We start from the raw sequence: 17,875 nt of genomic DNA, 5'->3' as shown, positions 1-17,875 counted from the left end.
CTAAATAAAAGTGAGAAGCATTTCTACCTAGCAATAAATAGCTGCCACCTATCAAAATGCACTGAGTATAATAACCAGGAGGGGCCTCTTCTGAGTACTGGGAAGGAAGTAACGAAATCTGCCCTTGCCCTAGTAGAACTTGACAGTTCTACATTGTTAGATACGGATCTCAGTAACATTCAGTTCTCCCAAAAGCAAAAATGGTGTTTTTCCCTCTCTTCCCAGGGCTTCCAGCCATAGATTGTCTAAATGAGTGAGCAGAAGAATGGGTCTCCTGAGAAAGATACTTCCGATTCCTATGCTCGACCATAAGGCATCTCTAGCTTCCCCACAGTCTGATCTCCACCGCTTAAGTAAGGTGAAAGAGCAGACTCCATTTTCCAGACCACTTAAGCCTCTAGGGCATGGGGCACGGATACTGTTTGGAAGGAAACAAAAACAATGTCTGCAAAACATATGGAAATTCTTACTTGAATCCATTAATCAGAATAATATAGATGATATAGCCTTTCGGGGAAGAAAACAAATTTGGTGAAAAGTGAATTAACTGGAGGCTAGAAAGGAGTGGAAATGATATTTCCCCGTGCTCTGTTTGAAGTTCCAGGCTACTCTGGTCGAAGAGCAAAACTTAAATAGCGTTCCCAAGAGTAACAGAGCAATCCCAGCACTTGGGAAGCAGAGGCAGGCAGATTTCTGAGTTCAAGGCCAGCCTGGTCTACAAAGTGAGTTCCAGGACAGCCAGCGCTACACGGAGAAACCCTGTCTCGAAAAAACAAAACAAAACAAAACAAAAACAGAGTAACAGAGCTGTTTGGACATGAAGAGTGTGGTGATGCACCGGCCTCCTATCTCCTCACACCATGAGCTCTGAGCCTCTTGAATTATTTTTAATTATATCTCTCACACATTTTTAAATAGAGAAATTTTCAAAATTTAACTTCATCTCATGACAATTAAGGGTGCTTATGTTCTTGCTGTTTCTGAAAAAAAGAAAAAGAAAAAAAGAAGAAAAAAACTCAACGAAAAATTCAGGATCTAAGATTACTTGTTCAAGAAGGATGAAATTCTTAGCTGTCTGGGTATATGAGTTGCTACGGCCAAAGATATCTTTAAAAAGCAGAAATATGCTGAGAACAAACACAATTTGTCACGTTTTGTTTAAATTTACATACCGACACTAACCTAGTAGTATGGAAGATCACAAGTATTCATCCACTGGAGGTTTATTAGTTAGCAGAGTGATGATATCATCACATGTCAAATAGCTTCTGGAAATTTCCACTGTAAACCCAAGGAGGGAAAAAGGAAAGTAAAAGAGGTGAAACCTTGCCTTGTTGTCGGGGAAACAATTTTAACTCGGGGGACATAGTGAAAGTATTTTGTAGACAACCCAGACCTGGTGAAATACATCTGAGAACTTTGTAATTGCTATTAATTAATTTTTGGTCACGTGACAATGCAAATCACTAACAAAGTATATTTTCTCGGATGAATGCTATGTTCTCACTCCTGGACCACCCTGCGAGAACAACTGAAGGTAACCTCAGGAGCCCAAGCTTCGGGCTCAAAACTCTGGTGGCGCCTAGGGCGCTCTCATAGGCCGCCAAAGTGTGAGCGTCCGGGTCGCAGTCGAGTAGGGCTGGGTACCGAGAGCGGGAGGAGGAGCGCTGCCAGGTGACCTCCTTGTCCCGCAGCGGTGGGAGTGGCTCCAGCACACAAGCTGGGCCCCGTGCGGCTCACGTTCCCCGAGCGCCCCTGCGCGGATCCTGGGCGCCTCTTTGCGTCCCCGTGTCGCCTTGGAGCCGCGAAAAGCTAAGCTCCGACTATCGCCGAGATCCAGACGCGTCCGCGACTCAGGGCCAGGCCACAGCTGAGATAACTCGGCTCCCGCCCAGGGGCTGCTGGAATATGCGCCCGGGGATACAGGTGCGGCGCCCGGCGGCGAGGCGGGGCGGGGAGGAGTGGGAGAGTCATCCAGAGACGTTGTCTCGACGGTGCCATTCCAGCACCTAGCTGCCTGTCTGCGTGGGCGAGAGTCGCATCTGCCTGGGCCAGTGTCCGAACTCTCCTCGGCAGCTTCCCGGGAGCACCTTTTGTTCCCAAGCGCTCCGGAGGTGCCACCTGCCCGGAGCGCCTTGGGTTCCATAGATTAAAAGCGGCGCGTGGGGTACAACAGGTCGTTAACTCAGTTCCGACTAAAACCCAACCAGCTGAGACATGGGCTGCTTCTTTTCTTTTCTTTAATGTCTTTGTCACTTTTGTTTTAGTTTGTTTGACAGTTGCTAGACTATGTTTCCACTTCTGATCGTACTCAGCCAGCTGCCCAGACTTACCCTCGCAGTTCCTCACTGTTCTAGAAGCCTAAAGGATTCCGAACATGCCCCAGAAGAAGGTAAGCAAGCATGGCTGCCGATTGGGGGAAAACCCTTCTGAAACCAGAAGCGGTCTACTGTGTAGATCTCAAGCCAAAGTGTGGTAGGGGGAATTACACGCCCCCGTGAACCACAGTGCAACAGCATATCCTTTGTTTTAATTTGTGGCTTTCTTGTTTAGAGTTGTGGGTTTTTAACTATAATATGTACAAACGTAAACAGATGTTTAACACCTGGTTTGTGGTTGACTAAATTGAAAGCCTTTTTCGAAGTCCGAAAGTCTGTGAGTTTCCTTTTCCTAGATGAAACTGTGTGTTAGTTATAAAGAGCAAGGCTGCTTCTTGGAAGATTGACAGGGAGGCCAGACTCTTGTCAGGACTTGTTTGTGCACCGCTGGGAGTCCCCATAAAGACAAGTGCTCTACCGCTGAGCCACATCCTGTCCCCTAGTCTGGATTTGTGAGATCTGGAGCAAGGGCTGGAAGGTAGGATGACCCTTCTGGTCATTGTTCCAAACGTTGTGTAGATAAAGGCAGAGGCTTGAGAGATTAAGTGTAGCTTGCTGGCCCAGGATTTTCGGTTACAGGTCACAAATTGGTTCCTGCTTCCATTTTAAAAGCCTAACCTAGCAAAACCAGAAGTGAGAAGGAAAAAATAAAAATAAAAATAAAAATAAATAAATTTAATTTAAAAAAAAAAAAAAAAAAAAAAAAGCCCTAGCTCTCCGCATCCTTCCCCCTACTTAGTCACTGGGTTTTGCCATGAGCACCAGCACCTTGGGTTTACTCAACTCACACATTCCTGTCCCTTATTATCCCTTATCCCCTTTATCAGATCCAGTTCTCAGTGGGATCTCTCACTAATACTCCTGACAGACTTTTTAATGATTGATGAAGTGTGCTCCCTCACTCTGGGTGTGTGTGTGTGTGTGTCTGTCTGTCTGTCTGTCTGTCTGTCTGTCTATCTGTCTGTCTGTGTGTCTGTGTGTGTCTGAGTCTGTGTGTGTCTGTGTTAGGAAAGGGCAATACTTCCTCCTAAAGGAATCACATTCTAATGGCAAAGTTCTAGGCAATTTGAAAAGGCAAAATTGAAACAAGAGGAAGGTTGTTAGAATGAAAGGGATCCTTGTGTTTCCGGAGCCCCCGTTATCCCTAAGTCTACCTGTAGTAATGGTCCACGCTCAGGTAAGACACAGAGACTGCTCTCTGGGGTGGTTTTGAGTCCATTCATTTATATATATGTCATGCACTGGAGTGACTGTCACAAACATCATAAAATAATCCAAAAGTCAGAGCCAAGTACAGAGGGCTACAGCTGGTTGCAGGAAATGAAAATGAGTCAGGAGGCATATATAAGCACACTTTGTGTGTCAGGCCCTCTGCTGGCCGTTAGAGATGGAGAAAGGACTGTCATTCTTGTCTTTGGAAGAGCTGCTTTCTTCTGAGCCAAGAACATAAAGCCCTCCATTCTAATTCCATTTTTCATTTAAAAGAATATATAACAATGCAAATGATAGATGCTGTGCTAGGCTAACCTTAGAATAAGGATATTTTTTGTTTCGTTTTGTTTTTATTAGATATTTTCTTTATTCAAGAAATGCAAGCCTTTAATTGGTGGTGCATGTCTTTAATCCCAGCACTCGGGAGGCAGAGGCAGGCGGATTTCTGAGTTCAAGGCCAGCCTGGTCTACAGAGTGAGCATTCCAGGACAGCCAGGGCTACACAGAGAAACCCTGTCTCAAAAAAACAAAACAAAACAAAAAAGTGCAAGTCCCTGGTCTAATGACTTGATCAAAGCTCGGTGACAGAAGACGAGAAGGGAGTTAGCATCAGCTGCTCACACTGGGAGACACAGGCAGAGTTTCCCATCTGCAAGTGAGACAAGACACATGGGATGCTAGAGGCCTACTACCCCTCCCCTTATCTAAAGTCAGTGCGTTCCAACCACCACCACCCGCATCCCTACCCATCTCCACCTCCCAACCCCCACCCCTCCACCCGCACAGATCCCTGAAACCTCAAATAGTACTAAAACCTGTGGAGAAACCTGGCATACCAGCAGACACGGTCTGTTCAAAATGGCTAACAGGCAGGCAGTGGATGCTGTGAGAGAACTAAATGGAAGGGCAGGAGCATGTTACTCAGGGTGCTGTGCAATTCTTCCATTCCACACGCTTAGGCATTGGCTGGCCTAGGGTAACTGAGACTATACAAAGTGAGGCTGTGAATCTGGAAGTAATTATTACTGAAACTGAGGGTGGGGAAGGAAGCCCCCAGAGAGGTCTGCTAGAACTCTTAGGACACTGTTGAAACAGAAGGATCTCATTTAGGAAACAGAAGAGAAGGATGGGACATCTTAGTAGTGCCTTTGTAACAATGGACTGCATGGACAGGCAACCTCTTAGGAGCATTCAGGACAAGAGAAACACGGGCTCAAAAGCCATGCACCCTCCCCCCGCTACACACCCAGTGGTCAAAAGGAAGGAAGGAAGGCAGCAGCCCTCACTGGGAGCCCTGGGCATTCCAGGGAAGTTTGCTGCTTAACAAACAGAAGCAAACTTGACAGTGTTTCTCCTGAGAGCATGAGGGAAGCAGGGGAAAACGGAGCTGGCCTTGAAGGTTATATATAAGGTTAGCCTGAATGTTGTTATAACAGAAAAACTGTCACTAGGACTGCTGGCCCAGCACATGTGATGCTCTGACTTCCAGCTCCAGCACTGCCAGGAAAGAAGAGTAGGACATTAACACTCTGGAATAATGATAATAATAACAACAACAATAGAAATGTGAATCACAGAAATGATTTTTTTCATTTTTTAAAAATTTATTTATTTATTATATCAGTACACCATAGCTGTCTTCAGATACACCAGAAGAGGGCATCAGATCCCATTATAGATGGCTGTGAGCCATCATGTGGTTGCTGGGATTTGAACTCAGGACCTCTGGAAGAGAAGTCAGTGCTCTTAACTGCTGAGCCATCTCTCCAGCCTCCATGATTTTTTTTCTAATAGGCATAATTTAAAAAACAAAAAGAATTCTGGCCCGGTGCTGTGATCTTTGATCCCAGCAGTCCTTCTATCTCTTTAAGCTGAAGACCGGCCTGATCTGCATAGCAAGCTCCAGGCCAGCCAGAACTGCACAGGGAGACCCTGTATCAAAAAGTCATTCATGGGGACTGCAGAGATGGCTCAGCGGGTAAGAGCACTGACTGCTCTTCCAGAGGTCCTGAGTTCAACTCCCAGCAACCACATGGTGGCTCACAACCATCTGTAATGGCATCCCATGCCCTCTTCTGGTGTGTCTGAAAACAGCTACAGTGTACTCATAAGATTAATAAACAAATCTTTTTTTTAAAGTGGTTAATTAATTAAATCAAAAAATAAAATAACAAGCAAAAAGAAGTAGGTGGAATAGATTTTAATAAGGTTTTTAATTTTACCCAATATCCATAATGCTTTTGCTAAGTATACACAATCAGAGTTGCCTGTGCCCTTTCACATACTTTCCAGTATGAAATTTAAAATTCTCTGTGTTTTTTATATCTCAATAGGCTAGACACTTTTCTAGTGCTTGGTAGCCATATGTGGATAGGGACTTCTGCATTGTCAAGATCAATCTAGAAGATTCTAACCTACTTAGATAGTTAATGTATAGAAAAAATGTCTCTGGCAAAACATGAGTATTCTTAAAACATAGTAATGGCCAACCTGAGATTACAGTACACATAAATCCTATTGCTGGTCCCCTCCCTCGGTTTTTGCTATCAACTTTGCTGTGTAGCCCAGGCTGACTTCCGGGTCAAGGTCCTCCTGCCTCACCCTCTCAAATGTTCCACCTTATTATAGTTCTCACTAGACGAGATCCCACAAAGTACTGTGGGCATTTATCTGGAGGGTGGGATGAATGGATGTGAGTTAATCTCCTAATTAGCATATAATTTTATAAATTTAGGAGTATAGAATTCTATCTTTTAGTATAAGCTTGTATAAAACCCTCAACCTATAAATATTAATTTGGGGCTGGGGAGACAGCTGAATGGGTAAGAGCTCTTGGTATGCAACCCTGACAACTTCAACCTTGAACCACATCACTCGTGAAAAAGCCACGAATGGTCATTCATGTCCCTGTAGCCCCAGCATGGGTAGATTCTGGGAGTTTGATGATCAGGCAGAATAATGAGCGTTATGAGTTTCAGGCTCAGTGAGAGACTCTTCCTCAGAGAGTAAGATGGAGAGAGATGGAACAGGACACCTAACATTCTCTTCTGGCCTCCAGATGGATAGGGGCACCAACACATGAACACACATATGAACACATAAATACACACATGTGCACACATAAACACACACACACACACACGCACCAAAAAAGCACAGTAACTTATTATTAATAGGCCCTCAGTTGGATCCTAGCACTATAAAGAAAAAAGGTGGGAAGGAAAATTATTAGGGAACCAACCTTTGGAAGTAGAGTAGTTTCATCTGCTACTTACAGGGGGAAAAGTCATCTAGAAGGGTAGTCATCCTTTAATAATTTTTATATTAATAATTTGGGGCATAAGCATCTCACGTATTGTCTGGAGTTGCCAACATTTCCCAGGATGCCTTTACGGATGCTACTTGTGGAGGCCAATGTGAAAGTCATGCAGGAGAGGCTGGTACAGTTCACCCAAGTCAAGAGAATCATTTCTTTTTCCTCCAGTTAAAACGGGAAGTTTCTGCCTTATCTTTATTGCATTTGACTTGGGTTTTTTTCTCTTTCTTTTTTAGTCTTTGCATCAAAAGAAGCAGCAAACATCTTTATGCACCGCCGCCTCCTGAACAATAGGTTTGATTTAGAACTCTTCACTCCTGGGGACCTGGAGAGAGAGTGCTATGAGGAGTTCTGTAGTTATGAAGAAGCCAGAGAGATTTTGGGGGATGACGAAGATACGGTAATTTGTCTAGTGATATCAATTATCTGAAAAGTAACTTCATTATACTTTGAGAAAGTGGCATTAAATACATTATAGATCTGTGGGCTTTATTTTTTTTGTTGTTGTTTTTTTTGTTTTGTTTTGTTTCTTTTGTTTTTTTCGAGACAGGGTTTCTCTGTATAGCCCTGGCTGTCCTGGAACTCACTCTGTAGACCAGGCTGGCCTCGAACTCAGAAATCCGCCTGCCTCTGCCTCCCAAGTGCTGGAATTAAAGGTGTGCGCCACCACACCTGGCTAGGCTTTATTTTTTAAAGATTTATTTTTATTTTATTTATTTGAGTACAGTGTAGCTGTTTTCAGACACACCAGAAGAGGATGGTTATGAGCTACCGTGTGGTTGCTGTAAATTGAATTCAGGACCTCTGGAAGAGCAGTCAGTGCTCTTAATCGCTGAGCCACCAAGTTGTGTGCTTTAAGTAAAATCAAAATTGTATGCCTATTACCTCTTTCCATTTCTTAAAATGCAAGTAAGCCTCTTTAAAGTTGGCTTTGTATACGTAATTAGCAAATTGTGGGCTATACTGTAATTTTGTGTTTAAAATTTTTTAAAAACTATTTATTTACTTATCTATTTTGAGACATGGTCTCTTTGTATAGCTCTGGATATCCTAGAACTTCCTCTGTAGACCAAGCTGGCCTCAAACTCACAGAGGTTCTCCCTGCCTCTGTCTTCAGGGTGCTGCTATTGAAGGTGTGGCCCACCACCATGCCTGGCCATGTGTTCAGTGGTTATATTTAAAAATGGTCTCAGGGCAGGTGGATCTTAATTCAAGATGTTGTTCAGAGGCTACAGCACTAGAAAGCATACGCCCTTGGGTTCCGCCCCCAGCAACATCACTAAGGCATTATTGGAGCTAGTTCTTTGCCTGGAAGCATCGATCACTTGAGACTCAGCACAGGTTCTCCTCTTAGTGATCTTACCTTTTTTGATTGCCCATATCTGTAGTTCAGCTATTTATTGATGATCCCCTATGTGCAGGCACTGGGGATGTTATGTGATTTTTTTAAAGATTTATTTCATTTATGTGTATATATGTGTCTCTCTGAGCATGTCTACCCACGCACATATGTGTGCATATGGGTACCTGTGTATACATGGCTAGAAGAGTGTCAGATTCCACAGAGTTGGAGTTAAAGGTATTTAGGGATGTGCTGCTTACTGTCTGAGTGCTGGGCTCTGAACTCTGGTCCTCAGGATTATACAGCAAGCTCTCTCAACCACTCAGCGGTCCTAGCCTCTGGCACCGAGGATTTACGGTGGGCCCTGGCGTCTAGGAGTTCATTGATTTGTCTATGTGATTTAAGGGAGGTTTTTTTTTTTTTTTTTTTTTGAGTTGGTGGTCTCAGTAAATGGAGATCCTCCTGCCTCTGCTTCCTGAATGCTGGAATAAAAAACTTGTACCAGCCGGGCAGTGGTGGCTCACGCCTTTAATCCCAGCACTCGGGAGGCAAAGGCAAGCGGATTTCTGAGTTCAAGGCCAGTCTGGTCTACAAAGTGAGTTCCAGGACAGCCAGGGCTATACAGAGAAACCCTGTCATGGAAAACAAACAAACAAAAAAAACATGTACCACCATACCTAGCCTAAGGAAGACAAAAGACTTTTAAAAATGAATTTCCATTTTATTTTAATGTGTATGTGTGCTTTGTCTGCATGTATATCTGTGCATCACTTGTTTGCTGGTGCCTGAGGAGGTCAGATGAGGTCTCCAGCCCCCTGGAACTGGAGCTATGGATGGTTGTGAGGCACAGTGTGGTTACTGGGAACTGAACCTGGGCTGTTAAGAGCAACAGATGCTTTAATCTACTGAGCCATCTCTTCAACTCCCAATGTTTTTAAAGTTCTCCACTAAAATATAATTAAAGCCTGACTGTTAACCTAGGTAATTCAGAAGACAGACAGACAGGTAACATGGTGCCTACAGTAACATGGAATCTTCTAGAGGAATGTTCAGTGCCAAGTTGCCTTCTCTGTATGTAAATAAAGCCAAGCCTGCTCTCCTTTCTCCAGCATCCTTCTTTGCTCTTTACTGAATAGGAAGCTCCCCAGGGATCCTTCAGTTGCAGGAGGAACACTAGTTATTCGTTCTTCCATAATCCTTCCCAGCCACTCATTTCCTACATGTATCAAGTGGGAAAACAAAGAATATTCTCTCTAGCCATGCCTGGGATTTAATGATGTTTTTCATAATTAAGAAAAATATATTTTCTAATTTAATCATGGTTCCTCCAGAAGGAAAAATCTTGTATTCTTTCAAAGCACACAGAACTTAAACTGCCTCAGAGATAATTTTGCAAGTCAGTAAAGCCAACTATAGTAGCAAACCGAGCGCCACACCCCCAGTGCAGAAAATTGTCCTCAACTTCCCCCATTTGGTACCCTTGCTTCCTCTGAAATATGACAGTCCCCACTGTCTTAGAAAGAGCCCCAAATGGGTAAGGGGAGACTGACAGGGCATGGTAATGGAGAGCTGAAACTGGCAACAATCCCTTCAGCAATTAACCAGACAGCAGAAAGGGCAGAGTGAGTCACTCCCTTCGACTTGAATGGACGGGAGTCCTACCTGTGTCGCATGCTGAGAGCTTACCACCTCTAATCTAGGTCACTGGGAAAAAAAGAAATGATGATAAATTACATAAACTTAAATGTTTTCATCTTTTCTTCCTAGATCACATTTTGGCAGGCATATTCGATTAAAGGACCAACCACAGGATCAGGTAAGATGAAGAATGCTTGCCTAACCTCTCCCCCTTGGCAGTCCGTTTTAGTCTTGATGTCTGAGTTTGGCTATTGCTCAACACGCATACCAAGGGAGGACGGTTTCTCAATTATCTGCTGGGCTGTGTGAGACAGACGGCTACCTTCATCTGTTTGCACACTGAAAATCAAGTTTGGTGAGATAGCCGGGAAATGAGCTAATGCACACAAAGGTGTCTTAAGCAGCTCGGCAAAGTTAAAACTGGCGCAAAAGTAGGGCTCTGTTCTACTTATAAACTCGTCTCACTTTTTCTTTTGTTGTTATTACAAGGGAACAGAATACCTGTGGTAGGTAAATGAGATTGCTGGATAAGGTTGAAGATAGGGCTGGAGCTACAGCTTCAGTTATGGAACCTTTACCTAGCAAGCTCATGTACCCCACCCAGCAAAACACACACACACACACACACACACACACACACACACACAGCTGGTACAGTGCTTGCCTGAAGCCTCAGGTTTGAACTTCAAAAATGGCATAAAACTGGATATGGTGATGTACACCTATAATCTCATTGGTTGCCTTCATCGGCTACATAGTGAAGTCTGGGCTCTAGAAGACCACACCAACCCCGGGGGCAGAGAGAAGAGGATGACCAAGGCTCTATCTCAGCAGTAGGATACAAGTCTAGCATGTACAAAAGTCGGGGTTCAATCTTTGGTACTAAAAAGAGAAAAAAAAAAAAACAGGAGGAGAGTCCTAGAGTTGAGTAAATTCTAGAGAAGGGAAAGGCGTCATCTCAAGTTGCTTTCTTTTCTTTTTTTTTTAAAGACTTATTTATGTATGTATGTATGTATGCATTTATTTATTATGTGTACAGCATTCTGCCTGCATGTACACCTGCGTGCCAGAAGAGGGCACCAGTTCTCATTATACATGGTTGTGAGTCACCATGTGGTTTCTGGGCATTGAATTCAAGACCTTTGTAAGAGCAGTCAGCTCTTAAGCTTTGAGCCAAGTCCTTAGCCCCTCTTTTCTTTCCTTTTTCTTTTTCTTTTTCTTTTTTTTTGGTTTTTTGAGACAGGGTTTCTCTGTATAGCCCTGGCTGTCCTGGAATTCACCTCTCTTTTCTTTTTAATAACTTGATATGGAGCTGCACAGATGGCTCAGTGGTTAAGAGCACTGGTTGTTCCTCCAGAAGTTCTGAGTTCAATTCCCAGCAATCACATGGTGGCTCACAACCATCTTTATGAAGATCTGATGCCCTCATCAGTCAGGGAGATGTGTATACAGCAGAGCACTCATACATTAAATTAATAAAAAATTTTAAAATTTTGACCTATTTATGGAAAGTGTGGTATTTTAATGCCCATATACAATGTGCAGTAATTAAGTCAGGGCAATTAGCATATGTATCACATCAAACATTTATCATTCATTTGAGGTGACAATACTCAAAATCTTCTATTTTGAAATATCCAATACTTTATCAACAATAGCTACCCCACCATACTACAGTATAGTAGAACTTTCTGGTCCTATCTGATTACCATTTTGTTCTTGCTAACCAGTTGTTGTTTTTTCTTTTTTGTTGTTTTTAAATGCCTTCCACCCATTTCCCCTTCTAGCCTCCTTTTTGTCTTTTATTTAATTAATCTTGCCCTTGATTCTTTCATTCGTCTTGGATAGGTTCCTCCTATAGGAGACTGTAACAAGGTGGCCTAATAAATGTATCTAAATGTATTTAGCTGAGCAAAGTACATGTTTGCCCCACTTACTGTTACATATTATTCATATAACATGACCTATTTAAATAAACAAAAGAATTAGGTGTCTAAGAAGTACCGTTTAAGAGCTGGCAAGAGGGGGCTGGTGAGAGGGCTCAGTGGGTAAAGATTCTTGTCATGAACCCTGAGTTCAGCTCTCAGGGTTTACATGGTAGAAGGAGAAAAACCAACTCTCAAAAATTGTTCTCTGATATCTACACATGATACACCCCAACACACACATAGTAAATAAATTATATATAAAGAACAAATATTATTTATCTTTTTTCAGGTAGATTCTCTAACACTTTTAATCCTAATACTCGGGTAGGCGGAAACAGTTGGATCTCTGAGTTTGAGGCCAGCCTTGTCTACAGAGTGAGTTCCAGGACACAGAGAAACCCTGTCTCAAGAAACCAAAAAAAAAAAAAAGAAAGAAAGAAAGAAAATCTTCTCAATAATGTGTTAAATGTATTGAAATTATAGATGGTGTGCTTCAACCATGCTATTAATTTATTTTAATGATTTTTTTTAAGATGTTAACAAAGAGAAAATCGATGTTCTGAGCCTTCTGACTGGATTAATCGTTGCTGGAGTAATCCTGGTTATTTTTGGCTTGCTTGGCTACTATCTATGTATCACCAAGTGTAACAGGCGGCCATATCCGAGGTAAGTCAAAATATGAAGCTCATTAGTATGCATTCTGTATTTTTTTTTCATTTTTTTAAAGGTTTATTTATTATTATATATAAGTACACTGTAGCTGTCTTCAGATGCACCAGAAGAGGGCGTCAGACCTCATTAGGGGTGGTTGTGTGCCACCATGTGGTTGCTGGGATTTGAACTCAGGACCTTTGGAAGAGCAGTCAGTGCTCTTAACCACGGAGCCATCTCTCCAGCCCTGGATTGTTATTTTTTTTTTTTTTTTTTTTTTTAGTTTTTTTTTTTTTTTCAAAGATTTATTTATTTATTATATGTAAGTACANNGTAGCTGTCTTCAGACACTCCAGAAGAGGGAGTCAGATCTTGTTACAGATGGTTATGAGCCACCATGTGGTTGCTGGGATTTGAACTCTGGACCTTCGGAAGAGCAGTCGGGTGCTCTTACCCACTGAGCCATCTCACCAGCCCTGGATTGTTATTTTTAAGTAGATCAAACTGATAGCTTTTTGATTTTAGGTCTTTACAATAGTCTTAGATAATTAAGAAGATTGCAAAGACAGTACAGAGAATTTTCATACACTCTTTGCTCAGTTTCTCCCATTATTTCCAAATACGCTCCCATAGTAGATCTGTCAAAACCAAGCAAATAGTGCTAGAGACGTGGCTCAGTCCATAAAGCCTATTCTGCACAGGCATAAGACTTGAGTTCCGATTACCAGCAACTACAAAAGCTTTTGTGGCAGCATGAGCTGCAATCCCAGCTTCAGGGAGATGGGACAGAGACTCCCTAGGACTTGCCAACCCAGCTTAATCAGCAAGCTGCAGTTCAGTGAGAGACCCTAACTCAAAAAGTACGGTGGAGAGTAACTGAGGAAAACACTGATGTTGACCTCTGACCTACACACAGACACATACACAAACACAAAGACATTGTAATGTCATCACTAGTTAAACTAAATTTATATTTTGCCAGTTTCTCTGTTACTGTCCTCTCTATTCCAGGGCCAGTTGAGGCCCCCACACTACACTTAATGATGTCTTCCCAGACTCTAAGCTGACAGATGTTTGGTGTTTTAACATCCATATTAACAACCTGATGATGCTATTACAAGATTTTTTAAAATGCATTTACTTATTTAGTGTGTTTGTGGGCACCTGTGAGTCATGAGAAACATATGCTAATGATGCTATATCTAAGATTCTTCAAAAGAATACAAGAAATAGGTGTAGCTGCTCATAGCTACAATCCCAGCACTTGGGAGGTAGGGGAAAGGGTTCAAGCTCGATACCTGTCTCGACTACATGAAGAGACCTGTCTCAAAAATCCAAAGACTGGAGCTGTAGCTCGGCAGTAGAGTGCTTGCCTACTCTCGTGTGTCCGTCAATCCTTTCCAGACCACCGTCCTACTATTTTCAGAAGCAGAAAGTCCTGACTTAATAGATCTCCGTGGCAAAAACAAATTAATTCAGGGACCAGAGGTGTGATTCAGTTGGTAGAGGGTTTGCCTAGTGTGGGAGAAGCCCTGGGCTCCATCCCCAGCACCACATACACCTGGTGAGGTGGCAGAGGGCTACAGATCACCACCAGCACTAGGGGGTGGCGGCAGGGGGATCAGAAGTTCAAATAATCCTTGCCTGTGTAACAAACTGCATGCCAGTCTGAGACATAGGACACCTTGTTCTAAGTGTAGGGGATGGGTGAGAACCTGACTTTTAAACTATTATTGACACCTTAAAATTAGTAAAACAACATTATTACCAATTAAGGATAAGTAGTACATTAACGGACTCACATGACTTTACAGTCATCTCCAGCTCCATATCTGGGACCCCAGTCACTCCCCATCTCCTGCTCAAGTCCCCAGGCCAAGTGCGCCATACAACCCTCCGCCTCTGTGAATTTTGCTCCTGTGACCTCACACAAGTGGAATCACACAGCATTAGTCTGACTGGATAATCTGCTGCAGTATTCTCAAAACCCTTAGCATCTTCTTGTAAATTTGTATCCACCACTTGGTTTATATATTCTGGTGCATTACTCTAAGATGTGATTCCTTCCTAAAACAACAGCCATCTTGCCCAGCGTGTACCATTCCAGTCCTGGACAGGATGGGAGAGCGCAGGCGCTGGATTGCCAGTGTTCAGATCCTGAGTGCACAGTTGACAAGACCTTTGTCCTCAGTCATGTTACTTCCATGTCCATCAAAGCCACTGTGCTGCTGCTTCCACTGGAGCTGCGTTTACACAAACACGTTTGGTATTGTGCAGTATGGCAGCCAGATCATTGGCGTATAGTACTGCATAAGTATTAGCTATTATCACTCATTTCTGAACTCAGGTTGTTCCAAAAGTTTGAGAAACTTTTTTTTTCTATCTTCCCACGTATTGTTTGTGGTTTTTGTTTTGTTTTGTTTTGTTTTTTTAAATAGCTTCCAGACCAAGTGTACAGATCGATGGTAGAACATTTGGATAATGTATGTGTTCAATTCCCACATACATTCCCACCACAGAACAACCAAACTCAAAACCATTTCAGAGCTTGAACTGATTACAGATTCACCAGCATTCATATGTTCATATGAAATTTAAAATTGAGATATATCATAAATAAATTCTTTTTAGACTCAGCAGATTACACAATATTGACTAATGAATCTGCCTTAGTCCCTGTGTAACTAACTTCAGCCCTGCTGGTTACGAGCCATGTGCTGCAACCTCTAGTGTCCACCAATGATCAATGTGTTCTGTAGTTTTCAAAAGTGAAGGAGACATGGAGTGATTACTATTTGGTTAAGGTAAGAGAGAGACAGGGAGGGGGGGGGGATTGGGTAATTTCAGCTTGGGGATGATGGTGACAGGTGAATGAACCCTCCATGGAGCAAGAGGGATTAAAAGAAGGCTTCTTTTTTGGCAACTGCTTTTGAGAAAGTTGCATCCTGGGAGCACAGTGCTTGAATAATACATTGTGTATCAGGAAGAACCTGTAGGGTAGAGGAGCGTCCATCACAATGCCAGCATGGGATTCCCAGGGGCGGCAGGAGTCTGAACTTGTCTCTGAGGGAAAAGAAGCTGTGAGACTTGGTGTCTGCTAGGAAGAGGAGATAGATGTAGGGAGGATGTGAATTCTGTCTTGACTTCTGGCTGAAGGACCATACACGAAAACTCCTCGGGGGAAAAATGAAATTCAGATTTGGCAGAATAAGATAATATTTTATATCAAAGATTTTAAAGATAGCTCAAGAGGGCCTGAAGAGATGGCTCAGCCGTTAAGAGCACTGGCTGCTCATAGAAAACAAAAGAGTTTAAAGGAAAAAAAAAGGAAGGGAGATGCAGGAGAGTAGAACAACAAATGCTGCCTGTGAGAAGATACTTGAGCTGATGGTTCTCCAGAGGGGACAGGCAAATGTCCAACAAGCACCTGAAATGGCATAGAGCATTCTGGGATTGCACACACCTGTGCTACTGTGTCTGGCTTTTACATAGGTCTGGGAATCCATCCTCAAGCTATCTGTGTTTCAAGACAAACAGGCACTAAGCCAACTCCCCAGACCTACATTAACTGTCCCTTAGTAGGAAAGATACTACAGACATGGTTTAGAGGTTAGTCAAAATTGTCTCTGAATCTTAATTCATGTATTACCTTTAACTATAGGAGGTTAATTTATGCATTGATACTTTCTAGTCAGCCAACTTCACAATCTAAACAGCTCAGTTTATGAACATCTAAATTGCAAGATGGCTCAGTAGGGTAAAAACCCTTGCCGCTAATCCTGACAGCCCAAGTTCAGTCCTTGAGATTTTAATGGTAGGAGAAGAGAACTGAATGAGAAAGTTGTCCTCGGACTTCCACAAGTGTGTGTGTGTGTGTGTGTGTGTGTGTGTGTGTGCGCGCGCACGCGCGCGCAATTCATAGGAGAGAGTAGAAAGCCATACGTTGAAAACATCAGATCCATGTGGCGTTATAGTTTTTACCAGCTGATGAGGTTTTATGAAATGATTTGTTGGGTGTATTGGTACAAATCTGCAATTCTAGAACTGGGCAGGAGGATTGCCAGTTTAAGATGAGCTACAATAGTGAGTTCAAGGTCAGCTCAGCAACCTGGAAGGAAGACCCTGTTTCTCCCCCCCGCCCCAATTCAGATTTTAAAATGACTAGAGATGGCTTGTCTAGTAGCATGCCCAAGACTCTGGGTTCAATCCTAATCTGAAGAGGAGGGTTAGACTTGAACAAAGCCCTTTTTAGTGCTGAGAGTCGAACCCAAATCTTTACACACACTAGGCTACCAATTTAGTATGTGCTTGGCCAAGAAGTACAGAATGACAGCATTTCCACAATGGAACAATGCCAGTCAAAAGCACAGGGAAGCAGACTGGGGTTTAGCTCAGTTGATCTCTTGCTTAAGCATTCATAAAGTCAATTGTTCAAACCCTAGGCCTGCATGATTAGAGCATGGTAGTACATGCCTGTAATCTCAATGCTCAGGAGGTAGAGGCAGGAGTTCGAGGTCATCCTTAACACATAGTGAGTTTGAGGCCAGCTTGAGCTACAGTAGACCCTGTTTCAGGAAAAGGGATGGGGGGAGGGGGAGAAGAGAGAAGAGAAGAGAAGAGAGAGAAAGGGAGACTGAGAATTCTACTTAACAGAGAAGAAGACTGTGAAAACTACAGTGAGGCCAGAGAAAAGGAGGCTTTGAAACAAGGGTTCAGGAGTTCCACAGCCCGGAAAGCAAGCCATTCTAGACTGCAAGACAGAAATACTGCCTAGGAAGAGTCAAAGGTCAACCAGGCATCAGGGCTGCTGAGACGAACCCTGTGGCATCTGTCTCCTTGACTTGCTGTCATGCCGCCTCACAAAGCCCGGACTTGATTTCAGGAGCAAGGGAAAACAGGATTCACACTGCTGGAAGCCTTACATCAAACATCCTACTCGGTCCACCCCAACTGTGGAGGTAGCATTATTATCCCCATTTGAGAGAGAGGGAAACTGAGTCAGGGAGCTTGACTTTGATCAGGGATGACAGAGTATAGTTTCAGCATCACGTCTGACTGGAGACTTCAAAGCTCTTAGCGCTTCTATTATACCAAGAGGTAGAAAGACTACTTTGGGCTTCTGCGTGTAAAGTAAGCTTGCTGTGGTATTAATGAATTGGGTTCTACATTTATCAAAAATAGTTGGGTTTTTTGTTTGGTCGGTTTGGGGTATTTTGTTTGTTTTTGGGTTTTGTTATGTTTTCGAGACAGGGTTATTCTGTTACCCAATTTGTAGGTTGATCTCAAACTTAGAGCTCCTCCTGCCTCTGCCTCCCAAGTGCTGGGATTAAAGAGTTTTACCAATGTGCCCAGCTGGATTTTATACACACACACACACACACACACACACACACACACACACACACACACA

The 17,875-nt window shown here is 43.0% G+C and overlaps 1 protein-coding gene across 2 annotated transcripts in view; it reads left to right on the top strand.

Moving 5' to 3' along the window:
• The first annotated feature begins 1,631 nt into the window (after nt 1-1,631).
• Prrg4 (proline rich and Gla domain 4) overlaps nt 1,632-17,875 on the top strand; it is an 18,581-nt gene continuing 2,337 nt past the window's right edge. Inside the window, exons 1-5 of one of the 2 annotated variants that reach the window (XM_021194598.1) lie at nt 1,632-1,926; nt 2,268-2,392; nt 7,143-7,306; nt 10,016-10,064; nt 12,348-12,480. In XM_021194598.1, coding sequence (XP_021050257.1) covers nt 2,290-2,392; nt 7,143-7,306; nt 10,016-10,064; nt 12,348-12,480 — 449 coding nt within the window. In that variant the 5' untranslated portion in view covers nt 1,632-1,926; nt 2,268-2,289. Of the gene's footprint in view, nt 1,927-2,082; nt 2,177-2,267; nt 2,393-7,142; nt 7,307-10,015; nt 10,065-12,347; nt 12,481-17,875 lie in introns of those variants that run through there. The other variant, XM_029536548.1, reaches the window with a different exon arrangement.

Source organism: Mus pahari, chromosome 3, assembly GCF_900095145.1.
Source record: "Mus pahari chromosome 3, PAHARI_EIJ_v1.1, whole genome shotgun sequence".
Taxonomy (NCBI): domain Eukaryota; kingdom Metazoa; phylum Chordata; class Mammalia; order Rodentia; family Muridae; genus Mus; species Mus pahari.
This window is presented reverse-complemented; position numbering and strand designations above follow the sequence as displayed.